General features: G+C 38.2%; 1 protein-coding gene and 1 non-coding gene across 2 annotated transcripts; both read right to left on the bottom strand.

Annotated features, from left to right (window-relative positions):
• Window positions 1-10,304: 10,304 nt before the first annotated feature.
• On the bottom strand, window positions 10,305-12,911 carry LOC147509865 (uncharacterized). The gene is made up of 3 exons (XM_086602030.1): window positions 12,762-12,911; window positions 12,399-12,618; window positions 10,305-10,969 (listed from the first exon to the last, which is right to left on the bottom strand). Exons 2-3 carry the CDS (start codon window positions 12,599-12,601, stop codon window positions 10,534-10,536), a joined length of 639 nt encoding a protein of 212 aa, XP_086458156.1. The 5' UTR covers window positions 12,602-12,618; window positions 12,762-12,911; the 3' UTR covers window positions 10,305-10,533.
• Window positions 12,912-17,683: 4,772 nt separating this feature from the next.
• Window positions 17,684-17,787, bottom strand: LOC147509866 (small nucleolar RNA R71). Its single transcript, XR_015219631.1, has one exon. It is a non-coding gene; the product is annotated as a small nucleolar RNA R71 (small nucleolar RNA).
• Window positions 17,788-27,984: the final 10,197 nt, after the last annotated feature.

Genomic DNA, 27,984 nt, shown 5'->3' on the forward strand with positions numbered 1-27,984 from the left:
CATCTTTTAAAATTTCGCCGGCTTATATATTCGTTTTATTTGCAAAACCTTATAATTCATGAATAATTCGCGAATTAAACGACGAATTACTAGCTATGCTGATGAGGGGAGTTCACTCGATCTCCCTAAGCATTGAAAGGTTTAATTCCCAATGTCATTTAGTTTGCCTCGTGGCCATTCTGTGTACCGATGTGTCATTGTAAATCCTTTGAACTAAGTTATGCTTTAAAATGTAAAACCATTCGAATCCTGTGATTGCTTGGAGTCCGCAGTCAGAAGTCGACAAGCCAAGTAGAAAACTCCTTGACGCTTTTGAAGATAATAATAAAAAATACAACTTAGGATAGCTAGCAATAATTTAGATAAATACTCATTTTTTACTGCAGAAACTCCTAATTGTTTAAAAATCATTAGATGTTTGATAAACAGAATAATCTTTTCAAAGCAAACCCCTAATCCCAAGTTTGAGTGTGGACAACTCAACATGCCGCATGCTTGATTGGCACAACCACCCTAGCATAATCCCATAAGTCGACTGCAACTCGCTCTTAGCCTACCCAGGAGAGGGTCGTGTACTACTTTCGCTTGCCCCTACGTTTAATTCGGATAATAATCCGAAGGCGTTTGAAATTTCCCCTTGCAAACTTGATTCGAATACACTAGTCTAAGGACAACCTCTTCCACCATATAGAATATGTGCCGACTCGAAGGTGGGTTGTGTTTAAACCTCTGATAGTTTGAATATGTCTCTCTTTATATCATTTAGCTCGTGTTGATTATTTCTCAGCTCATCTCGTGAAGTTTTAAGCTCATGTAATGTCAAACCCCTATGACAGTTTTAAATATTGTCCAACCCGTATGACAATTCAAGGGAGTGTCTAACTCGTGTGACAGTTTCACGGCTCATCCCACTGAGTATCAAACCTACAATTAATGAATATCCAGAAATAGTTTAGCTTGTCCCCAAGTTGATCAAGACATTATACTCTGCTGACAGTTTAGTTTGCCCCCAAGTCTAAGTTAGATCACGACATATATCCGCGGATGGCTCATCCCACGCGCTCCGTCGTATAACTCAAAGCATATATAGTTCAACTCAGTCTGTCCTCAAGTTTGGTTTGGACACGAGGTTCCACGGATGACTCATCCCACCCGCGTATAACTCGAAGCATATCCGTGAAGGGTCTTCTTAAGCCCCTCCACTTAAGGCTTTGGACACGAGGATCCTGGACAACTCTGCCTGCCTCCAAGTGTGGTTCGGACATGAGGACTCGCGGATGGCTCATCCCACTGGCATATAACTCGAAGCATATCCTCGAAGGGTCTTCTCACCCCTTCGCTCTCATTTAGAAACCTCAATGGCATAACTGCGAAGGGTCTTCTCACCCTTTTGCTCTCATTCAGAAAACACAAATTAAGCCATATCTGCGAAGGGTCTTTTTGAACCCCTCCGCTCTCTTTCAGAAAACAAAAAGGCATATCGACGAAGAAGGTTTTGGGCTCGAGTGTCCGGGACAGCTACTGCCCCAACGGTTGCCTATCTCTTGCCAACATTCTATTGTAGTGGGCCACTTGTACAAAACCCAAACTCGAATTGAATGGTTCAAAAAGAGATAACAAAATGTGCAATTGAAATTGTAAGTGCATGGGATTATCTCCTTTACCAAGATAAAAATGATATGGCAAAGCTAAAAATCATTGTTAAAAAATGTCATATAAGTAATGCTTGTTATTTCCCTCAGCATCTCTGCACTTAAACAAGAGGTTACATGTCTTAAATAAATTCCACATTATCATGAATTCAATGTTATAAACTCCTCCTACCTGTATAAGGCTTTGGACACGAGGGTCCGGGACAGCTCTGCTTGCCCCACACGCGTTGTTCATACACAAAGCTCTAAGGATCCTAACCCCGCATATTCTCACTTGATATAATAGGTCAAAAGAATATTTCTCACATTGTAGACCAATCTCACGTCTAACAACTTCATGAGATGTGTATAATTTTACAGTGAGTTTATCGAGTGCCAATTGCTATGCATAGATAGTACTCAAGTTCATTTATAATCTTAGTCAGTTACGACAAGCTTATATAATATTCCATGACACACAAAGGATAATATGTAATGTAACTCAAGTCAAACCTTTGATTTTCCAGTCATTACTAAACAACACATTGCCAACCAATGATTAATGCAATTTACTTTGCTCAAGCTCCAAAATTGATTAAATAGTACTCCGATTGAAGGTTGAATATATGATTGGATTTGATTATCTAAATATGCTAGATAAAATATAACATCAATAACCATAGTTAGCAATTTCAAAGCTAATGAAATTATTCTACTCAATAGGAATATTCACATCTTATATTCTACTATATAAGAAAATTTCCAGTCCTTGATCGTTTCAAATGGTTCGCAATCATCGAAACTAAAAATGTTACACAATTCACAATAATTTGTGGATTTAACTACGGTTAATGCCAGAATCGGACGTCGAATAAAAGTTTAGGACACAGTAGCCCGTTGAATGTGGCAGACAAATTTTATTCCAACTGCGGATGTGGCCCCCACGAAAAACAAACGGTTTGTTACGTTTATACCCTCTCTCTCTCTCCCTCTCTCTAATCTTTAATTTAAAAAAAAAAACTAAAAACAACAATTTAGTTTAATCCTCTCACTCCCAACGCTTCTTTTTCGCAGATCGTCGAAAATTAATGTCATATAAATGATATGTTGAGAATAGGAAAGTTGCTCTTGTGAGTTACGAGAAGGATTATGGATGCCTCGTTATTATCGATGACGTTATCGATCATAATCGGGTATGTTTTCGATTGATTCGTTGTTCAAAGAGATGAGACTAATACCCGATGGGCAAATATTTGTAGGAGTATCTTTAGCATGAGGTGTCCTATTGATATTTGATGAGGGGATATTGCACATTGAATCAATAAGCAAGGTCAACCATTTATATGTGCTTGTCATGAACTTGTTGAGGAGAACATAATGTTTTGATGAGGCCATGAAGTTCATCAAAAGGAGTCCTCAAATAGCTAGAATGAGACGAATTTAACAGCACCATATAATGTTATACAAGTGAGATACAATGTCTTACTATGATCATATTTAGTTCAGTTAAACGTGTCATTTAACAGCACGACATAATGTCGTACTTGATATTGATGAGGGGATATTGCACACTGAATCAATGAGCAAGGTCAACCATTTATATGTGCTTGTCGTGAACTTGTTGAGGAGTACAGGATGTTTTGATGAGGCCATGAAGTTCATCAAAAGGAGCCCTCAAATAACTAGAATGAGACGAATTTAACAGCACCATATAATGTCGTACAAGTGATCTACAATGTCTTACTATGATCATATTTAGTTCACTTAAATGTGTCATTTAATAACACCACATAATGTCGTACATGTGAGATACATTGTCTTACTATGATCATATTTAGTTAAGTTAAACGTGTATTTTTAGGTTATCTAAATACGAATGTCATAGCACTACATAATGTCGTACATATGAGATACAATGTCTTTATATATAAATGTTGTGTAAGGGTATTACGGGTATTTTATACTATCATCAAATGGGGGCCACGTCCAGAAGTGGAATAAATCTTCTCTGCCACATTCAACGGGCTACTCTATCCTAATCATTAAGTCAACGTCTGATTCAGGAAATTACCCATCTATATCTTAATATTAAAGCTCCCATAGGGATATTTTTTGAGCTCTATTGAAATTCCACGTCATCTCCTATTAAAACGGGAATTCCTCTCCTATTATATCGGAAATTTCTCTCCTATTAAAACAAATTCTAGCACTTCTAATTAAAGCGGGAATCATTCCCTTATTGAAATGGGAATTCCTCCTCTATTGAAAAGGAAAAATCTAACATATCTAATTAAAATGGGAATTATTCTCCTATTAAAACATGATCTCTCTCCCAATTGAAAAAAACAAGTTTTTAAAACTTAATTAAAATAATTTGTTATAAAATTAAAACAAGTTAGCGACTAAAACGGTAGTCCCAATTTTCTAAAAAAAATCAAAATATTTTCAAAAGAGCCGGTGCGTATGCACGAGCCTACAAACTAGTCTTAATATTAAAGCTCCCACAAGGAGTATTTTTCAAGCTCTATTAAAATTCCACGTCCATCTCCTATTAAAACACAAATTTCTCTCCTATTTGAAAATGGAAATCCTTTTTTACAATGGAAATTCCTCTCCTATTATAACAGAAATTATTCTCCTATTAAAACAAATTCTAGCACTTTTAATTAAAGCGGGAATCCTTCTCCTATTAAAGCAAAATGTCTCTCCCAATTGAAAAAATGGGTTTTTAAAACTTAATTAAAAATAATTTGTTAGAAAATTCAAATGGGTTAGCGACTAAAACAGTAGTGCCAATTTTCTAAAAAAAATCTACATATTTTCAAAAGAGCCGGTGCGTATGCACAGGCCTACAAGCTAGTCTTAATATTAAAGCTCCCACAAGGGGTATTTTTCGAGTTCTATTAAAATTCCACATCATCTCCTATTGAAACATAAATTTCTCTCCTATTTGAAAACGGAAATCCTTTTTTACAATGGGAATTCATCTCCTATTATAACGGGAATTATTCTCATATTAAAACAAATTCTAGCACTTTTAATTAAAGCGGGAATCCTGCTCCTATTAAAACAGAATGTCTCTCCCAATTGAAAAAACGGGTTTTTAAAACATAATTAAAACTTCATTAAAAATAATTTGTTAGAAAATTAAAACGGGTTAGGGACTAAAATGGTAGTCCCAATTTCCTAAAAAAATCTACGTGTTTTCAAAAGAGCCGATGCGTATGCACGGGCCTACAAGTTAGTCTTAATATTATAGCTCCCACAGGAGTATTTTTCGAGCTCTATTAAAATTCCACATCATCTCCTATTAAAACGGAAATTCCTCTCCTATTATAACGGGAATTCCTCTCCTATTAAAACAAATTCTAGTACTTCTAATTAAAACGGGAATCATTCTCCTATTAAAATGGGAATTTCTCCTCTATTGAAAAGGGAAAATCTAGCATATCTAATTAAAACGAGAATTATTCTCCTATTAAAACATGATCTCTCTCCCAATTGAAAAAAACGGCTTTTTAAAACTTAATTAAAACAATTTGTTAGAAAATTAAAACGGGTTAGCGACTAAAACGGTACTCCCAATTTTCTAAAAAAAATCAAAATATTTTCAAAAGAGCCGGTGTGTATGCACGGGCCTACAAGCTAGTCTTAATATTAAAGCTCCCACAAGGGGTATTTTTCGAGCTCTATTAAAATATCACATCATCAACTTAATAGTTAACTTAAAACGGAAAACTCTTTTCTTTTTAGAATTCACTTCAAACGGGAATCTCCTTTCCTTTTAAAACCAAAACTCAAATAGTGGCATAAAAACTCTTTATTTCCAAATTAAAATGGTATCCCTCCCCCTATTAAAAAACGCGGGTTTTTAAAAACATAATTAAAACAATTTGTTAAGAAATTAAAACGGATTTTTAAGACTTGATTAAAACAATTTGTTAGGAAATTAAAATAGGTTAGCGACGAAAACAGGAATCACGATTTGTTATGATTGTTGAGCAAATTTTTAAAAGAGCCGGTGCGTATGCACGGGTCTACTTTGTTCAGCCCCAATGCCATTCCACATTTTTAGTCCCTAAAAGTCTGGAGTGCCACTTGCCCAATGATTCTATATAGTAATTAAATGAAGCAATGAACGTGACACAATACTCATACATTTTGCAATAGTTCGTCATTCTTATGAACTAAACCTAATAATCAGTCCACTCCCACAGTGACGTACGACGCTAAATTTAAGCAAAATAGTGAACTTAGCACAAGTAAGCGAATGAAGGCATGATATTCAAGCAGATTTTGGGTTTAATCTCCCTGGTTGATACATAACCAGCATAAAAACCCCCTCTAACCGAACACATGCATAAAACCTCCCTATTATTTAAAACATAACATTAAAGCCAAAACAGACCAAAATACCCTTGTAAAAACCGGGTTGACGTCATCAATCTTTACTTATAATTTCGACTTAAGGACAAACCAGGCTGACGTCATCCTATGTAAATTTATATTTACATATGAAAATTCATATTTACATAACCTGTGTCACCTGTCAGATGTCAGAAAAAACGTCTATGAAATTTCATATTTGCATATGTAAATTTGTATTCACATATGTAACTTCATATTTGCATATGTAAATTCATATTTTTATAACCCGGCCACCTAGTTAGAACTCAAATGTCAAAAACATCTATAAAAATTCAGTGGATCAGAAATATAGTTTTACAAAATGTGTCTATATAACATCAAAATGAGCAATCAATGGAGCAACGCCACCAAGGCCAGCCGGACGACGAGAAAGAGGAGCTTGAACAGGTTCTACAGCAGGTAGAATTTCAGGGTTATTTTATGTTTCTAGAGTCTAAATCTCTTCCTTAACAAAGGTATCCACATGAGCGTGATGCAGATCCGGTTCACAACTCGTCACACTTTCGGAGATCTTCTCTCTAGACTCAATCCCTTCGAAAGAGACAATATCATCAGAACCAACATTGTCGGCATATGAAGAATTCACAAGTATAGCTGTTAATGTCAAAAAATGTAAATAAGTCACGTTCTCATGAACTCTACATTCTATATGACGTCATAAAACAGTAAGGCATAAATGTAATGTGATCGAAACTATTACCGACCACTATGGTGAGGTTGGATGTTGACAAGGTGTTTTCCCACAAGTTCACCGACCTCGATGTTCCCATGGATCCCCGCAACCTCCAAGCAATGCTCCCCAAGCACCGGAATTTGGCTCCATGGGCATTCTCTCGATCACTCCACGGCCTCCACTAAAAGCCCAAAGACGAGAGGAGATCAATAACACGACCATAATGCTCCACCTTTGGGTCAATACCATAAAGATTGCTCATGCAAGCTAGAAATCTCCGCCTTCGTCCACCATCCCCGCATGACTACATGCACTAAGCACACAACTACAAAAGTTATGTCATCGGGACATACACCACCTCTTGCATCTCTTTAAAAAGTCGAAGAGCCTCGCAAAGATGTCCATGCATGGCCATGCCGATTATGATGGTGTTCCAAGTAAGAACATCCTTAAGTTCTATAGAGTAAAAGACTTCAGTAGCTAGAGAAATGCTTCCACATCTAGCATACATATCTACCAGTGCCATACCCACAATAGTAGTTAATCCAATCTTATGCTCACTAATATAAGCATGTAAACTAGCTCCTTGATCTAGTGCACCTAAATGCCCACAAGCCGATGACAGGCTAACGACAGTAGCCTCAGTCGGTTTGACACCCAAATCCCGCATCTCATTAAACAATTCCATAGCCTCATTCGATTTACCACTCACATGCGTAACACGCTAACATTGCATTCCATGACACCACGCCTCGCCTAGGCATCTTATAAAAAATCCCATGAGCTCCCTCAACATCACCACATTTAACATACCCTGCCAACATAAAATTCCAATAAACCACATTTCTTTCAGGCATCTCATTAAACAACCTCTTTGCTTGCTTAATACTCCCAACCAATGTATATCCATTAATCATAGTATTCCAAGACACAACATCTCTACACACCATTCTCTCAAAAACCAACTTAGCTAGCTCCATTTCACTATATTTCACATACCCATCAATCATAGCATTCCAGCACACCACATCTTCAACACAACACATCTCGAAACCACCAAAGCTGGTATCTTTAGTAGTTCTCTTAAAAAATCCCAAATCTTTGGAGGAGTCACTCTCATGAGCTCCCGGGCCACTCTCCATGTATACTTCATCTTCAGACATCACTCCACCTAAGCATTCCATCCTTTCCTTACTCCTCATGCTTGGCCTTCTTTCTTGGTGTTATAATTGGCTTGTTCAAATCGCGTGAGTACGTTGATCATAAGTGGTGATGACGATTCTCATTGTGAAGTTGGATGTCGAAATTTGTTGAGAAGTTGGAAGCGAAAAATGATGTTGAGGCTGAAGAGGTCAGTGAAATGGAGAAGGAGGTTTTTAATTTGGATGAGAAGCTTCAAGCAATGAGATCTGATCCAAATATGGAAGAAGGGTAAAAAAGGTAATAAAATAAAATAGGAAATAGAAATCGGACTGGAATTTCGCTGATATTGGAAAACAGGGAGTTTTTGTGATATGAGCTGATAAATAGGGAGGTTATGTGGTATGGGCCGATATGAAGGGGTTTACACTCATCCGGATTAAAACCAAGGGGCTGAGCCCCATTTCTTGGATATTCAAGCTTAACATGCTCTAGATGAGATTAAAAAGGGTCAGTGCACGTACCTTACCCCAATAGGGGAAGTACTAATCTCGAAAGGGTCGCAAGATTTAGTAACAACAAAGATTATAAAGTTCTTCCTATGTCGGCACTGGAACTCAGGAAGGCCAGTTGGTGGCTTGTAGCCACAGATGGAACTATTGACAATATATTTATTCCATGAGAGGTTCTGATAAATTGTGGTAGTGGCTGTGTATGGAACTATTGACAATATATTTATTCCCATCTCTCGAGTGCTACTCTCTAGCTCTTTCACACAATTCATCAAATACCTACCACATTATTTTATAGTAGTCACGTGAAGCACCTAAAGAGTTTCCACAAAACTAAAGTACCAATAAACCAAACTCTCGAATTAAGAAATTTCCCAAACAGTCAAATCACCAATATAAATTTTCCTACTTTGGTTGCAAAGATCTAAAGGTAGAGCCAAAACATACATGTTTTTGTATATTTATATAAATTTAAAAATCCAACCACAGAAATTCATTACACACACTTGTAAAACAACTACCAATCAAAAACTGTGTCGTGAATATATGAACCCAGGAACGATTTAAAAAAAAACAAACAAGAAAAATATTTACTAACACAAATAAACCTATAGATCCTAAAACAAACGAATTACAATGTGTCCGATGCTGATTATGGTGCTTCCTTAGTCTCTTGTCTATCCCACGTATAAATATTTGGGTGAACTAGTGTTACCCCCCTACTAGATAAGCCACTTAGGATTTCCTCCCCACTAGATGGGAAATTAGGGTCTCCCCCCTAAATGCACACAAAAAAAAAAGTCATATTTGGGTGAACTAGTGTTACCCCCTACTAGATGAGCCAATTAGGATTTCCCCCCACTAGATGGAAATTAGGGTCTCCCCCCTAAATACACAAAAAAAAAAAAAGTCAATTGGTTTATTTAGGAGGGAGACCCTAATTTCCCATCTAATGGATGGGGGGGGGGTAATATTGGTTAACCCTAAATATTTTTGGCACAAAAGATGACACTGAAGGCGGTGCTTTAAATTTATTCCCCAGCATTGAGAGAATTGGTTTATGCAATGTAGCAGCCAATTTTGAGGAAACTTATTGTAGAACGTGAAAGGACTTTATCTTTCCTTGTTGTTCACGTTGGCAATATGGGAATCAAATTACATCTGAATGGTCCATTGGAACTTTCAAGTAAAGAGTAGTCTTATTGTACGTGACTTTAGACCACGATACTGAGGTTCTGAAACCGACTCAGATCAGGAATGGAAGTGGCACTTTGTAGAGAACTGATAGAGCGTCTTTAAACAATCAAAACCTATTATACATAGGCATGAGAGCTCCATCCACAATGCCTATGTTGGTAGCATGGAAATATAAAGACTATGACAGCTTAGTTGGAAAAACCATGTATATATTACTTCTTACTACATAGCAAACTTTGTTCGCTAATATACTATACAGCAGAATTGAGAGTTCTCCTAGAATGGTGTATTTTGTACTGTAATGAAATCATGCATGGTCTGACATAGTTTTTACTTCTTGTTGACACATACTAGCTTTTGTTTCTCAAACCATGACTAGTATGGCATTTTATGAAGCCTTGCAATTGTTTCCCTATTAATGTGCAGGGCAGCAGGCCGGGGAAGGCAACCGGTTTTAAGACAATCCATTGTAAGCTAAAAATAGTCCAAGGTTGAGGTAGTGAATCCACTATAAAGCCAAAGCAGTTTATCGAAAAAAAAAAAGACCCAAAACAAGATTTGACTCTATGACTTTCTTCATACACGGTATTTTCCCCTTTCTTCATCTGGTCTCATTACTTTTAAACAAAAAACACATTTATTTGTTTGCATGAAAGAGAGCAAATTTGCCTCGAAGTAAATCAATGTAAGCTAACAATTTACACATACTGATATTGTCATAGCTATTGGGCAAAACTACAGTTGGAATTACTGATGAACTCGGTAAAAGATAAAGTATAAATTACCTTACAAAATTATGAGGAGTTTTTTTTATCAAACAAAAAAAGAATCAGCAAACTAGAAAAAACACATGAAAACATTAGATAATTATAATACAAGAATAGGCACTTGGTTACGAGCCCCTGATCTAGCTGCTGATTCTTTGTTCGTTATCATTCTTCTCTGCCGCCTCTCAACAACCTTCTCCACAGTCCCACTGCTTCTTTTTCCTCTTAGACTTCCATTGAACTGGTGACACCAAAGACAAATCCCCATTACTTTTCCCATGAACATCAGATAACTGGTTTGCAGGAGACCCAGATGCAACTGTGACAGTCCCATCTCCAAGGCCAGCCATACCCATAACTCCACCTTGTAGTCCACCTCCTTGAACCAAACCACTGGTCATTGTCGGATTCACAATCCCCATTATTGTACTCCTCGTGTCTGGGCTAGCTAGCTGACCATTGGTTATATGCAATGGAGAAGCATATGGAATGGTTGGTTGCTTAGGGAATAGTTGGTGCTGTCCTTGCTGCCGTTGTTGTTGTTGGTGCTGCTGCTGCTGTTGTTGAATCTGTTGTTGTAGCTGCTGTTGCGGTTGCTGCTGCAAGTAAGTTGAACCAAACCTGGGAGCTTAAGCATAAGTCTCACCTCAAATTCTACTAAGACCTCTTAATTGAGCCATAAACATCAACTTAAAACATTTATATAATGCCAGGAAAGTAAACTGAGTTTTATCCCTCGTGCTGTAGCGAACGAGTTTTAACACCTCAAAATTAGTGAAAATAACAAGGACTGTATGGTGCATGGAAGATGATTGAATGTGTAGAGCTTGGACAGCGGAATATCTGGAGCTATTTGCTATTTTCTCACCCTCATAGTGTGTCACGCTCGCTTTGAAATCTACGCTCATTCCCTAGTCCTAGATGCTATATTGCTACAGCTTCAGCTTCATTTTCAGAATCAGCTTCAGCTTTAGCTTGGACTTCATCTTCATTGTCAGCTTCAGCGTCACTAGCATCTACTTTTCCTTCCTTGATCAGTTTTTGCTTCCTTGATATAGTGAAGCTCTTTCTTCTGGCTTCCTTTCGAGCAGCCCTCTTGGCCAGTTTCAGATCTTTGAAACCCTGCTCAACCTTGGTTTCATCCTCCACATCCATCTGTCCGAGTTCTTGTTCTTTATACATCTTCTCCATTTTAGCCTTCCAGAAGAAACCCATTTCTGTGTCCATCTTGTGAGAGGGTGTTTTAAGCAAGTACTCGTCTATCCCACCTGCCTTGTCAATGCACTTAAGCGCATGTGTACTGACCTTTACTTGGATGTGGCAATAAAGGATGTAACTGAAGAGACGTTTGTCCTGTATGTTCGGTTTCCAAGTTCACCTTGACCTAATATCACCATGAGCAAATTATTAAGCAAACATCTCTCGTCCCCTATCCTTTTCTCGTGACTTGAAACTCTAATTTTCACTACAATAAAGTTAAACTTAAATGAATCTCTATCTCAATAAAAGTTTCAAATAAAAGTTTGTTCTTCATCTAAGTATCTAACACTGTTACACATGCTTTGTTAGAATCAACCTGAAAACAAGAAAACGTTCTCTCCCTCATCTATTGATAAGCACCATATGTAAATGACCCAAGGGGTGGCACCCTTAATTTTGATGTCTTATGTCAGTTACACACTGAGTCCCCTGTCATCCTACTATATTTTCACTTCATCTTAAATACACTTCATTTAGCAAAAAGAAAGAGAAGAGTCACTGCCACCAAGTAAAGGACAACACTTCAGCTCCACTTTTTCTTACCCACAATTATATAAGCACAACACAACGCAGGGCTCTCAACCTGGGCAGATTTTCAATTTTGGGCATCTAAGCATTTTGATGGAAATTAGGCTGTGCTACAGATGAAACTTAGGCCTACTGCATGAAATAAATAATCTTGCAAAAAAAATTCTATAGCCAAAATCAACATTGCAAATATATCAAAACATACAATAAGAAACACTAATTAACTATTAAATTATTTTCTGAGTAAAGGAGAAGAAAGTACTTGTTACCACCATCTTCACTAATCTGATTCCCATATTGAATATGACGTCCCGCATAAAGCCCTCTTTTAGCTCTCCCCATAGCAATCTTATGATTCTCTGGAATAAATTTCTTAACTGACTCTTTTACTCCAGGTGCAAAATTATCTTCCCCAACATTCTTAGCCATTTTCCTAAACACCGCCGCATTCCACTTAAACGACATTATCCACTATATAATAACTACACCACAACAACACAAATAAAAATTAGTAAAATTCAAGATTATTAAATTAGGTTGAAATATTTGATGTGTGGTTGAAATAAAAACACTTTATAGTGTCTAGAATCTAGAGCAGTGAATAATGGGAGAAGAAAGAAATTACCTGCAGCACCGGGCTGATTAGAGTGACTCAGACTGAACTCAAAAACATAATGGCATGTTAAGTTCCGTTGGTATTTTACGATACATATTACGATATTGCAAATGGGTAAAACCAAAACTTTACATCCTCAATTTTTGGCGATAAATGAAAAGGGTAAGAGTAGGGCTGTCAACGGGCCGGACTTGAACATGACTCACCTATGTCTAGGTCCGACCCAAATTATATTCACATTTAGAATGTCCAAGCCCTCCTAGGTCCCGTTGCATACGATCGGATTCGACCTAGCCTAGGTCCGATAAGATTATATGGAAGTAGTTAACTTTTTTGTGATTTCTTTAAAAAAAATTGAAATCGAGTATAGCAAGAGTCGAACCCATGCTTTATGTGTGGCGCTACATCACTAATCACCAAGTCTCAAACTTTTTATGTATGCTAATAGTTGAAAATGCACTAATATTTAATTGAAAAACTAGCAAAACTACTTTAGTTTTCGGATCGGGCCATTATTGGACCGGACAGGGGTATGTCCAGAACTGACGCAACAGTCTTATCAAACAATATTTAAGATCTAAGTCCCTATTTTATTGGTTTGAATTTAATTGGGCTTCGGGCCTGACCCAACCCATTGACTTCCCTAGATAAGAATACCTTTTAATTGAGTGATTGAGCGAGAAAGAGAGGCGTAAAAGAATCTCTCAAAGAAACAATATCGAAATCTATCTAAATACAAAAGAATATTGATTCAAAATGAAGGAAGACAAAGAAAAGAGCACCAGATCGACGAAGCTATATCCCTAAAACATATCAAACCAAAGATCAATCCGATGGCTTTTATATTTAAAAGCTATGATAAGAGCCCAAAATTGTAGTTTTAACCCTGTAACAGTCATACTTTTAGATCAATTATGTGAGTAATAATTAAGAGTTAACACTGATTACGTGTTTTTATGCATTTCAGGCTTCAAAGTCCATTGTGTGCAGAAATGTCCCACTTTAGCGAGATAAAGGAGCAAAGGTCGGTTACTAAGGAGTTCCATGACTAAAGGGCAAGATTCAAGAAGACAAAGTCTTTCTAAAGCCCGATCAAAAGCTGAAAAGTCGACGCGGGCAGAAATAGCATACAAGTCAGCAGAACTTCCGAAGGCCATATCTTTGGACTCAGACCTCGGAATGGGGCCTACCTTATGTCAAAACGACCGGCTCGGAAAGAGCTTTCCAATGGTCTAAGCCTTGACCCAATCAGAGGAGTAAAAGTGGACGAAAAGTCTGTTGAAGCCAACTGTAGCTGAAGAGGCCTTTTTAGACTGAAAGAATTGGGTTTTGGGCCTGATTCTCTGGCCCAAAACATGGCTCCAAGCCCATGCACGATTTTTGGATCTGAATGTATAAAAACCAAAGCTTCACTCTTTGTTAATGGTAGATAGGGTAGATAATTAATGGTAGCTAGTTAGACCTAAAAATATATAGAATTCTAGATCTAGTTTTCAGTAGATTAATTAAGTTAGTTCCATTTCAATTCTTGTTTTAGATTAAACTCTTAGAATCTTTGTTCTTGATTGATTAGATAAATAAAATAGTTATTGCTATCAATTTTGATTCTTGTCATTTACAATTGTGTAGATCTAAATTCCCTTATTACGTAGATAGCTAGACTTAGAGTAGTTAGATTATTAATTTAGTATTGAATCATTGTTTTATTATTCATTAGATTAATAAAATAGTGTTCTCCATAAGTTAGTTTCATTTCCATTAATTGTTTAATTTAAATTCGTAGATTCAATTAATTGTCATTATTAGTTTAATTCAAATTATTGCATTAGTAGTTTTGAATTGGGTTTAAACAAGCAAAGTTTCAATCTTTATATCATGTCTTGTTTGAATTCCATTGGGAATGATAGCGTGATGATTCTCGCTAAACCTCCATTGAGGGGTTGAGAAGCCTTGATGAAAGCTTGATTCGATTATCATAGAGTCGCCGTAATTTCCTTTCCACTCTAGAAACGATTAGTTCACCATGAGAATGAGTTTAATCGTTCACATACTAGTTATGAATTGGTAGAAATGCCATGTGTAATTAGGGATTAGGAGTAACCATATTGTCCTGCGAAGCAGTTCAATTCGGATTACGACGATTCGTCGTTAGTAAGATTAAGTCGAGTTAAGGTGGAATCAATCCCCCTCTAACTCCTTATCATAGAATTAACATAGTATTCCCATAGTTGTTCTAATAGTCGACTAGTTGCATGATAAAGTAGAATGTATAGTCTACCTACGAAATGAACGATGAATTCACTCTGTAAGTAAACTAAAACTTAAACTTTTACTAGATATTTTATCAAAGCTTCTACTTTGATGCGAATTGCACTAAGTGGAGTAGGAAGTTCGTTCCACTCCTAGTTCCCTAGCATGGATTGTTTTCTAAGTCTAAGAAATCAGTCTTAAGTCAATGAGAGCTTTACGAAGGGGAATTAGACTACGATGCAACTACCCACCTAAATGCAACTAGTCGACTATCGCACAACTAAGGGGAATGCTACGTTGATTCGATGTTAAGGAGTTAGAGGGGATTGATTCCACCTTAACTCAACTTAATCCACTAGCGACGAAGTCGTCAGAATCCGAATTGAATCGCTACGCTAAACAATCGGTTCTTCCTAATCCCTAATTACACATGGCATTCCTACCAATTAATAATTAGCATGTGAACGATTAAACCCATTCTCATGGTGAACTAAACGCTTCTAGAGTGGAAAGGAAATTACGACAATCTTCGATAATTGGAATCAAACTTTCATCAAGGTTTCTCAACCCCTCTAATGGAGTTTTAGCCTTGAATCATTCCGCAATCATTTCCATTTAAATTAAATCTAAACATAATATAAAGCATTGAAATTTACTTAATTAAACAATAATGAAATCTAATTTAATGACTAAAATGAAATAAGGACAGGAATTGAAATTAGATCTAGAATTGGAAATGACAAAATCGAAATTGATAAAGAATACTACTTTATTGATCTAATCAAATGAAGAACAAGATTCAAAGGTTTAATCTAATACAATGAATTGAAACTAATTAAACTAAGTTCTAAAACTAATTAATGGAGGCTAACTAATCTAGGTCTAACTATCTACCTAACCTAACTGCCTCTGACTCCATTAACACTGAGTCAAGCTTTTGTTTTTATACATCCAGATCCAAAAATCGTGCATGGGCTTGGAGCCATGTTTTGGGCCAGAGAATCAGGCCCAAAACCCAATTCTTTCAGTCCAAAAAGGCCTCTTCAGCTACAGTTGGCTTCCACAGACTTTTCGTCCACTTCTGCTCCTCTGATTGGGTCAAGGCTTGGACCATTGTGAAGCTCTTTCCGAGCCGGTCGTTTTGACATAAGGTAGGCCTCAATCCGAGGTCTGAGTCCAAAGATATGGCATTCGAAGTTCTCACGACTTTTTGCTCCTTTATCTCGCTAAAGTGGCACATTTCTGCACATAATGGACTTTGAAGCCCGAAATGCATAAAAACACGTAATCCAAGATTAACTCTTACTTATTATTCACATAATTGGTCTAACAGTATGATTATTAAGGGGTCAAAACTACAGTTTTGGGCTCTTATCATTGCATCTTGTGGGTAGTTGCATCATAGTCTAGTTGCCACTTCGTAAATCTCTCATTAAACTTTAGAGTTAAGAATACTTATACGTAGAGAACACAGCATGCGGAAGGACTAGGAGTGGAACGAATCACTCTACTCCACTATATCTCATAGGATTGAGAGTAGAATCTTTGATAAAATATAGACACATAATCTAGTTTTAGTTTACTTACGTTTTGAGTTCATCGTTCATTTCGTAGGTAAACTATTCAATTTTAGATTTATCAAATGGCGCCGCTACCATCTTAGTTTCACTTTCGCATTGTTTTTGTAGTGTAAGTACTTTTCTTAAAGTCCCATTTCACCCACCCACCCTTGTTTGATTCATACTGTGGTTTTCCGTTTCATCGTTGAAAAGTCCCACGAGAAATTACACCGAAGCACCAGCTCGCTGCCGTACGGAGCGCCCCTCCCCATAATCCTAGAACACCGAAATGACCCCCCCCATGTGGAGCGCGACCCGCCCTAAATCACTGTAACTTAAAGTTACACGGAGCGATCATCTTTTTCTTTATGATCCGCCAAAAGCTAGATTTTTCCTCGGATTTCTACGGTTTTGATTCGAACTTTGATTTTTCAAGTTTTTCGTTGTTCTAACTTGTTATATACACCGAACACGTAAACAAGACGCTATTCATAAGCGAAGCAAGGACTTGTCAGGTATTCCTTTCTTCCACACCTCGCGATCTCCTCGTTAGAGGTTTATACTAGTATATCGAATTGTTTGGAGTGTTGATGTGTTTAGCTAAGTTTGGTTTTAGCCTTGTATGAGATTAAGGTCCGGCCGAACAAAAACACCGAACGTAATTACACAACAACGTCAACAAACAATTCTATCTAGTATACCACCCACTACACCTCTAGCTACTATTTCACACACACCACCTGACACAATGGCCGACGAAGGAGAAACTCCTCTCTCGGACTTTTATAAAGCCTTGAGCGATAGCCCCCAAATCTTGCATCGTTCTAGCGGAGACCCGGTGGGGATTTCGAATCCCCAAATATTTTTAATTTGTTACCCATTTTCCATGGTTTAGACCATGAAAAACCTTATCAACACATACGTAGGATTGAACAAGTCCTAACAACATTCTACCATCCTACGGTTGGTGCGGAACAAATTAAACTAAGGGTATTCCCTTTCACCTTAGCCGATAAGGCAAATCGTCTTGGTTAACTCCGCCTGCCTAATGCAATGGACTCGTGGTCTAAACTTGTTCAGCTGTTTATGGAACATTTTTACCCACCCCTAAAGACGGATGAGATGCTTTTCAAGATTCATTTCTTTCAACAAAATCCTCATGAATCATTTTCAGAGGCTTGGAATCGTTTCATCGATCTCCTTATAGAGTGTCCACATCATAACTTAGCGAAAGACACGTTAGTTCGTGCCTTTTTCAAAGGACTTCTACACCACCATAAAGAAGTCCTAGACATAATGAATGGGGGTAGTTTCTTAAGCAAAGGAGCCTCAGAGGCTTATAAATTTTTAGAGGATCAAACTAAGCGAAATAACAACTGGGGGGGTATTGACGATATCCACCGCTCCGCTAGTTCTTCTAATACAGTTAAGGCCGCCGGTATGTTTGAAATTAAACACGATCCCGAGCTTAAAACTCTAATTGAATCACTCACTAAAAAGGTAGAGGCCATTTCGGTTCAACAAAAGCCTATCCCCGTCATGAACGTAAATTCAAATCCATGTAGTTTCTGTTGGAGCCCTGAGCATCCCGACTTCCACTGCCCTATAGCCTATGAACAGGCTTGTTCCATTAATAGTGAACCTAACACCCCTTGGAGACAAAATCCCAACTTCGGTTGGAAAAATAACCAACACGTCACACCTCCAGGGTACAATAATCAATATGTTAGGCCAACACAAAGTTTTAACCAAGCTCCACCACGACACGGACAGGGTCAGGGTAATTTTAATAATTATAACAACCAAGTGCAACCTCGACAAAGTCAAGCACAAAGTCAAGGTAGTTATAATAATTATAATGCTTATAGAGGTATCGTTCCGGTAAATAATAACTATCAAAATCCACCCATAAATAATTCACGTGAAATAGTTCCAGTCACACCACCCGTGACTACTATGCCCACATAACCGGATCGTCTTGACACCTTCATACAAGTGAGCCAAAAACTTTTCCAAACCATGGCTCAATCTAACCAACAAATTTCTACAATCCGTTAATAATTTAACCCAACAAATTGGCTCAAGATAAAGCCCAACCCAAAGGTGTGTTTCCGTGTCACGAAAATACCTAATCCTAAAACAACAAATATAGCCTTTGAGGTAACCGATAATACTAGTAATGAATATGAAAATGTAGGTGAGCTAAAGGCCATCACCACTCTCCGATTAAGGAGTGGTTGATAACAAAGTAACTATGCCTATAGTTACCCCACTAGTAGCCCCTACACCCGCTATTTTACTAGATGCGAAATAGAAATCAAGAGCCTATTCACCGTAGAGGTACCGATTCTGAACACAACCTAAGAAACGAAAAGCCACGGTTAAACATCCGGTGATACCATTCCTAAATATAGACAAAACCACCATTTCCACAAAAATTAGCCGTGTTAACTAGGGATACTAATTATGAGGAGATTAGGGGACGTTTTCAAGAATCTAACTATAAACCTTCCCTTCCTCGAAGCTATTAAAAAGCTACCACACCATGCTAAGTTTCTTAAGGAGTTGTGTACTACTAGGCGTAAGACCAATATACCAAAAGACGCTTTTTAACGGAACAATTCCCAACTCTATCCTAACATAATGGAATTGTTAAGTACAAGGACCCCGGTCGTCCCATTGTCTAATGCACCTTAGGAGATTCTTATACGACGACCCGGCGTATTAGACTTGGGGGCTAGTGTTAACTTACTCCCGTTTTATTTGTATAGACAAATAGGTCTAGACGAGATGCAACCCACTAAAATGATGTTGCAATTAGCTGATCGGTCTATTAAGTATCCTAAGGGTGTCGTCAAAAATGTTCTGGTAAAAGTTCAGGATTTTTACTATCCGGCTGATTTTGTCATCCTCGATACAGAAGTCGTTAACGACTCTGTCCCGATCATCTTAGGGCGTCCTTTCCTGGCAACTGCCAATGCTCTCATTAATTGCCGCGATGGTTCAATGTCCATGTCTTTTGGCCATCTTGTTGTTGAAGTCAATGTTTTTAAAACAAAGACACAGTTACCCGATTCATCTATGGATGAAGAGGTTAGCATGATCGAGAGCTTTGCTCGAGATTATTTCAACAACACATTCCATGATAATCATATGCCCAAATTTCTTTCCTTTGGAAGTTCAAACTCCAACATTTCCATCCCTACACTAGTCGATACACATATTACGGATGATGATGAGATAGATGACTTTCTCAAAGATGTAGAGGACTATCATAGTAACGAGGATATGACCAATCTAGATGAAGAATTCGATGAGTTTCTTAGAGCAGGTGATGAATCACCCTATCAAGAACTACTTTGCACAACATACACCTCGACTTCCCTCCTTCCACCCTTTTAAAGGAATCTCGAGTTTGCACTCGATCCTTCTGTTTCTTCTGTGCTTCATAATTTTTTAAATCCACCTAGTAAACAAATAATTCAGAAGACAAAAGCATTTGACACCTTCATTTTCAGACTTGAAACAGTCCCTACACACACCATGAATGAGTTTTGTGCTAAACCCACATCCTCATTGTTTACATGTTGTCCTTCTACAGCTTATCCATATCCACCATATTCTCCACAACCATTCACTTTTCCACACTTATTTACTAGAACACCCACTCGTTCAAAAATGAAAAAGAAGGTGCATGCTAAGTTACGTAATAGGGTTATCCGACTTCGCTTTCATTTCACTAGGTTGCGTCATAGGAAATCTTGGTGCTTGATTGTGTTTGGATATATTTTCTGTGATATTTATTTATGGAATGATCCACAACTATTTCGGTTGTTGATATATGATAAACTGCATGTTCATACATATGTTTAGATAAAGTCTCGAGTATCTGACTATAAACGACTCAACTTTTGTGTTTGGTGCATTTCCTTTCATTTCCATATATTGGTGAGTGCACCATTAAGGTAACCGGGCCCTTCCTACGGAGTGTGTGGCTGTAAGTACTGGATCGTAAGTCCACGTTTAACAAAATTCACGTTTTCCACTCTTGCATGCTTTCTCAGATTTTTGAGTCATGTTTCTCTATGGGGTGAATTATGTCTTTCTTGTTTATTGTTTTATATATTATAAAATATATAAATATATATATATATATATATATATATATATATATATATATATATATATATATATAAAAAACATAGATAATCTAGGAAGTCTCGGGAATCTGACTTTAAAAGACCCACTGCTAAAAACAAATTTTCTAAGCTTCGTTGTAAAAAAAAAAAAAAAAAAATTTGTTTGGGGGTGGGGTGTTCGTGTTTCCGTCATAGAATGTTTATGTCCCATTACAGTTGCTTAGGCCGTTTAATTGTATTTCAATTCAGGTTGACATAATCATGAATTTAGAGTTCAGTCCTTCGCATAACGTACGTCATGCACGCACTTCGAGGAGTTTTCCACTATCTTATATGTCATCCACGGTCGGAATAGAGTGTTTTATGGATCATTGGATTAGAAATTCTCTCCTGATCATTTCCATATCTCATTCGCAAAAATCGGACCGGTAACGAAGCGGCAATTGTGATTTGAAGTTTTGCGAAAAATCGAAAATTCAAAATTTCGAATTGGGCTTGGGCCCAACCCCGCCCCACCCGACAAGCACTCCGTGTTCTTTACCTTCGCCCAACAGTCGCGTTCATCTTCTCAAAACCGCCATTAACGCCCATCAAAGCTCCAAAAACCTAAAAAATAAAAACAAAAAGAAAACCAAATTAACCCACGCCGACAGTTCAAATCTACTTCCAATCTAATCTAAAAGCTTTCCACCACCATCTCCACCAAATTAAATAACCAAAAACCACCGAAAATTTAAAATTTTGAACTGCCGCGCCACCACCACAGTTTGTTTAAGTCCGTCGATTCAAATTCCAACACCACATCCCATTGAAACCCCCACTACATTCCAAACACTAAAATGGCTCAACAACGTCGAATTTTGCCGGAGCAAGCTTTTACTAGTGACCACTTCACGCCGTTTTACGGTGACGAAATGATCAGTAGAGACTGAAATAGCTTGTGGTACTCGACTGAAGCCTTTTACCACGAAGACTTAGTCCGACGGTTTTACAACACGAAGGAGGTGGAGGGGACTAGAATTTTTGTTATGGTGGCGAAGAGGAGGAAGGAGGTAACTACTGGGTTGTTGGCGGAGATTTTAGGCATTCCGCCTAGAATCCATCTGGATGTCACGTTGCAGGAGTCCCAATATAATGGGGTAGAGTCACTGATGAACGTGGATGATTCTGCGAAGGAACTACAATGCGAGATCGCATTGTGCTCGCCAGGCATCCCTAAGAACCAACCAGCTGGCTGCAGCTCAGTGGATTGGTCGGAATGTCCTGTGGAAGGAGAAGGTCAACGACATCGGTCTAAACTGCCTCCACATTTTATGGATACTCCAGGAGCAGAAGTACGAAGTTCTCAGATCTTGGAGTTTTGCTTAGCATGATTAGGGGAGTAGGGAAGTCCGCTGCACCTCTCCCCGTGTTAATAACCAAGATCATCTTTGAAGTTGAGAGCATTTCAGCGTCGATAGGTCTTACATCACCCTACACCGAAATCCTCGCATCTATAAGGAGTGTGTCCAACGAGTTTGGAGGTTGCCTAAGGATAGGGTAGAGGGACGAGGAGGATGGGGAAACGAGAACGCCAAGGAGGATGGTGGAAATGAGAATGCCTCGGAGGATGAGGAGGACTTGACTTGTTTTGATCGCGGATGCCCGGAGAGGTGTTGGTCGGATCGATGCGAACACATGGCGTAATTCATCGTGGGCATCGTTCACTCAACACTATCTGCGAAGACCTCCGGACTCGACGGACTACTATCCATCATAACTTCGAGATCCGATCCCAGCGGAGGGACGGCGGTGGGAACAGATGAGGGCGAGCTAGAAGCTCGGCCACGTCGGGCCGGCCGACATGCTTGCACGATTCCCACCTCACGGGGATTCTCCTTCCGAGGACACCCCATCGAGGCACGAGTGTCGCCGCCGAAGATCTAATGGTCTTTGGCCCATCGGGAGCTCGAGCCAACCCCGACCAGTGTGCCCTCCGCTACCAAGATCCGGAGTGGTTAGGGATAGTGTCGTTTGATGTTTCTATTTTTATTTGTAGTTTCATTATTGCCATTTATTTTAATGTAAGTGTTATTTCCGTAATTTGAATTTTGTAGCGAAATGTACTTCGAATGAAAATTTTAATATAATGCGGTTATTTTCATTATGCGTGGTTGTTTAATATTGATCCCACCTTCCCAAATTGTTTGGGGGTGGTGTTATCTATTCCAGCATGACTTTTATATGACCCTCGTCTTAGAATTTATTGCGGAGTCAAGGTGAAAATATGGCCGTTTAGGCATATCTATGAATAAGTATCATGGTAGGATGAAATATCGATTAAATAGGTAGATTCTATCATAAATTCAACCTAAAAGATGCTAGGTTTGTTTAGAATCAAGAAAATGAGTTGTTTCCGTTTTCGGGTTTGGAAATCTTTGTATTTCCGGAAACTGCCATAAAAACCTTTTGGCAACTTCCCGATCCGTTTTAGCAACTTAAAACCTATATAAACTTCATACATTTTACACTCACAACTCACACTACACCTAACCTCCATCACTCACCTTTTCACTCCCCACGATTCCCACGTTTAGCCTCATTTTCCGAAGTTTCAAGAACTCCGAAAGACTTTTCAGCCCTAGGAGGCGCGACTTTCAGCTCTGCAATTTTTTTCATATTTTTGTCGAGCGCTTTTCGGCAAGGCGGTGAGCATGACCAGCCAAACACTGGAATTCCAAATCTTCAGAGCGCACTCGCGCCCTGACTTCCGTGGACCTGAAAAGTTCCAGTTTTCTGCCGGTAGTTTCCGGATCATTCGCAGCTATTCCAGAGCGTAATTTTGAGATGACATCTCCAACATTAATACCGGAACAACCTTTCGAAGATTTGGTCCAAAGCACTACTTACGGTGCTTGGTTTCGCGAAGCGATCACATATGTAGGCTGGGAACCGCTTATGGTAAGACCTGATGCACTTTATTCTCCAACACTAGCATCTTATTTTTACGATAACTGCATTTTCTTTGAGAGACTAGATGGAGAACAAGTGTTCTCCATCAACATTGATAATGAACCAATGGAAATTACTAGGTTCTTGCTAGCATTTGTTCTTGGACTTGTTATGCCCACTGAAATACAAGACCCATGGTGCTATTGGGTAGATAATATGTATATCTACACTTACGAGTTTTTGCATGAGTCGTATGGCGCGGGCATTTTCCGTGATCGAGGACCAAGGGAATATAACGTCGCCTTTGGTAGCCCGTCCATGAACATAGGAACTGTTATGTTTTGGATCATGCTAAACATTTTAGGGAATGGCGTTTTTCTTACGTGAATGATGCCACTTGCGGCGTCTTCCTTGCTTTAGCCACGGACGATATGTGTCATGACCTTCCCGAACCTTGATGTCTAGTTTAGCTCGATCCCATAGCATGAGACATAAGTACCTTCTTATGCCTGTTCTAATTTCCCGTATTATGCTATGTTTCTTTCCTGTTTTTGTACACGTTTCACGGATTGGATTACGGCGGTTACATAATCGCACGACCCACCAATAGTATTATTCGATCTTTCCGTGCAATGACTTGGCAAGGGTGGAGGATACAACCTCATCAGGTTGCACCCTACACCCCGTCAGACCAAGTGGTTCTTAATAGGTTAGCAATAATAGATGATAAATGGCGGGAAGCCTAGCATATCATGGCATGGCAGGACGCGAAGGAACCTCACTTCTTTATAGAAGAAGAGGATGAGGAAGATGATAAGTAATGCGGAAGATAAGGTAAGTTTTAATTCTAGTTAGTGTCTGCTTATGTCCCAAGCAATTTCATTCTTGTTAACCCCATAATGGGTAGAACTCTTATAGAGTTGAGTCAGTTTTTATTTTCTATATTAGTACGTTCTAACTTTGTTTTGCAGATGTTCCCGAATTTCACGCGCTTCAATGGTAATTTTCCTACCCTCTTTATTTATATGCTTTGAGGACAAAGCATACTTCTTGTTTGGGGGGGGGGGGGAGGCATAGAAACACGTGTAAGTGTGATCCTATGGAGTGAGTTTGCAATTTTCTTTTTCTTTATTTTACATTTCTTTTTCAAAATAGTTGTTCCCCGTTCTCTTAATACAAGATTCTCGATACATCAATAGTTGTGTGATTTTCCCAAAAACAAAATGGGCAATGGATTCTACATAGACCACTTCCTAGAAAAATACAATCTAGGGGTGGTTTGATATCAGTTTTGCTTATTAAATATATCACCACACTATTTGCATGGGTGAAGACATTCCATGTCTTGCACAGTAAATCCCCCAACTCGTGTAACTGAAATTCTGTTTGTCTGAATTGGGTTCGCTTCAGAGCAGAAATGAAAGTTGCCTAAGATCACCTATTATAGTTTGTTTTCAAAGTTAGAGTTAAGAATCACTATTTTTGAGTACGAGTCTCTTTATGACATCTCTACATAGTTTCGAAACTTGAGGATATAAAAATAAAAATTATACGCCCCGGAGTAACCAAAATGATACTGGATTAACGTATAATCTTATCTTCCTATCAAAATCTCTATATGGTTAGAGATATCTTTTGCCTGGGAAAACCAACTAAAAAAAAATGAGGCGTCTTCAAACACGAATTAAACAAATAGTGTAACCCAAAGTGATATTATTCTTTGTTTAATTCTATCTTTTATATTCACCTCTCTGTATTTGTCTTGAGAATCTGACGTTAAAAGACTCACACTTGTACAAAAATTTCAAAAATTCCCCTTCTTTTTAAATCTTAAAAACTTTCCCTTTCTCAACCTTTTCTTTCAAAATTCTCCTAATTTTCAAAAATTTCTTCTGTTCCAAACAAAAACACTCTATCTAGCAAGACTAGATGGATTAGTTTCAATGATCGTATCCAAGCACTTCCTAGAAAAACAACAAGTGAAAATATGGACCCATATACCAAAAACCATTCCTGGTTTGGGTAAGAGTTCATACGCACATAAGAGACGCGCTATGAGAGAAGGCTGCTGGTGCTCGAACTATCAAACACGAACTTGCCTCAATCTTCAACCTCATAGTGATAATTCAGTTTTCAAGGTTTTCATGTGTCATACACCTACCCACCGAGCACATATTAATAGAGTAATCCAATCATCTGGTTGGGATTGACTAAAGTTTTCAAAAAATCTCAACAAGTCTTAGGAATCTGACTAAAAACGACCCACATTTTTTTGCAGTTTTCAAAAATTAATTCCCAAAAAAATTAGTTAATCTTTATCTTTCAATTTGTAAATACAAAATAAAGATCCTCCTTCTTTTGCCCTCGTAACATTGTTTTTGTCTGATCATGCCATTCATACACACTTGCTTTCAAGTTTGACACACTCTATTTCTTTAGAGCTCTATCGTGTTTAAACTTATGCCATCTATGCACCTCTAGGTGTTCTCCATCATCTTTCATGTCGTATGACCTCTGATAGAAGCATGTGATGTGCCGTTGGATAGGAGTTTTTGCACTGGTCATTTAGACAACTCGTTTGTCCAATTCCAACCGGTAATGAAGTGGGGATTCACGTTTTACGAGTTACGAGACAGTAAAAGACATCTTAGGTACTTTAGATATTCATATGGGTTTGGGCTAAATTTTTTCATAAACCTAAAAACCCAATACCCGATGGTCGTACGCGGATATAATAACCTACCTTTTTCTCTCTCCCCGATTTCATATCTAAAATTCAAGAACCAAGCGCGATCGCGTATCCCAAACCGGCGCCCGCCCCTTGAACTCCCCCAAGTTAAAATTTCTTCCATCACTTTGCAGCAAACTTTCACCCCTTCTCAACCCAACCTTCAGTTTCACAAAAATCTCCACTCATGGCAGCAGATTGAACCATTGTACCCGAGATGGACTTTTCCTCTCTCTTCGATTTGGGGATCTATGATGTATTCTACAAGGCGCAGTAATTAAGGAGAGGTTGGAAACCTCTAATGCTAGACTCTACAGCTCGATACTCCCCCTCTCTCATTCAAACTTTTTATCATGGCTTAGCTCGTGATAACGAGGGTAACGTGACCGTTATGATTGGGGAGTATTTGTTTGAGTTCAACAGAGCAGTGGTTGGCAGAGCGTTAGGTATTACTGCAATGCACAAGATTATAGAGAGTCAGGAGTTCCACGGTTCGGTTTTTGATCTGATGACCGTGACGGTTATTGAGGGGCAATACTCTAGTAGTTTTACTTGCACGAAATAGAGCTCTTTGAGGAAGAACTAGATGGCAGTAGGAACGTGGATAGCCCACACCTAAGTGGGAATGACAAAACCTTCTAATATAGGTAAGTTGATTCTCCACATTCTTTGGATCTTACAGACCCGAAACAACATGTTTTGTATTGTTACTTTTCTTTGGGACCAGTGATAAGAGCCCAAAACTGTAGTTTTAACCCTGTAACAGTCATACTTTTAGACCAATTATGTGAGTAATAATTAAGAGTTAATACTGATTACGTGTTTTTATGCATTTCAGGCTTCAAAGTCCATTATGTGCAAAAATGTGCCACTTTAGCGAGATAAAGGAGCAAAGGTCAGTTGCTAAGGAGTTCTATGATTAAAGGCCAAGATTGAAGAAGACAAAGCCTTTCTAAAGCCCGGTCAAAAGCTGAAAAGTCGACGCGTGCAGAAACAACACACAAAGTCAGCAGAACTTCCGAAGGCCGTATCTTTGGACTCAAACCTCAGAATTGGGCCTACCTTATGTCAAAACGACCGGTTCGGAAAGAGATTTACAATGGTCCAAGCCTTGACCCAATCAAAGAAGCAAAAGTGGACGAAAAGTCTGTTGAAGCCAACTGCAGCTGAAGAGGCCTTTTTGGACTGAAAGAATTGGGTTTTGGGCTTGATTCTCTGGCCCAAAACATGGCTCCAAGCCTATGCACGATTTTTGGATCTGAAAGTATAAAAACAAGAGCTTGACTCTTTGTTAATGGTAGATAGTTAGGTTAGAAAATAAGTTAGGTTAGGAAGCTAATTTTAATGGAGTTTAGGGTTAGAAAAAGATAGATCTAGATCTAGTTTTGAGTTTTATCCCATTAATTAATTAGTTTTCATACCTTGTTTTAATATAGATTATTGAATTATTGTTACTTTTCATTAGATTAATAAAGTTAGTTGTTTTTGATAATCTAGCTTCATTTTCCATTAAACATCTATTGCAATTCATTGATGTCATTATTAGTTTAATTAAATTATTGCATGATTAGTTTCCATTGAGTTTAAATAAGCAAAGTTCAAATCTTGATATCATGTCTTGTTTG

This window comes from Coptis chinensis, chromosome 3, assembly GCF_015680905.1.
Source record: "Coptis chinensis isolate HL-2020 chromosome 3, ASM1568090v1, whole genome shotgun sequence".
NCBI classification, from domain to species: Eukaryota; Viridiplantae; Streptophyta; class Magnoliopsida; order Ranunculales; family Ranunculaceae; genus Coptis; species Coptis chinensis.

Bases quoted from the DNA above. Each gene is read 5' to 3' on its own strand.
- LOC147509865 (XM_086602030.1), bottom strand. From the start codon at position 12,601: ATGTCGTTTAAGTGGAATGCGGCGGTGTTTAGGAAAATGGCTAAGAAT. The intron at 10,970-12,398 runs GTACTTTCTTCT...TTAAGCTCCCAG, and splicing joins AGTGAAGATGGTGGTAACAA to GTTTGGTTCAACTTACTTGC.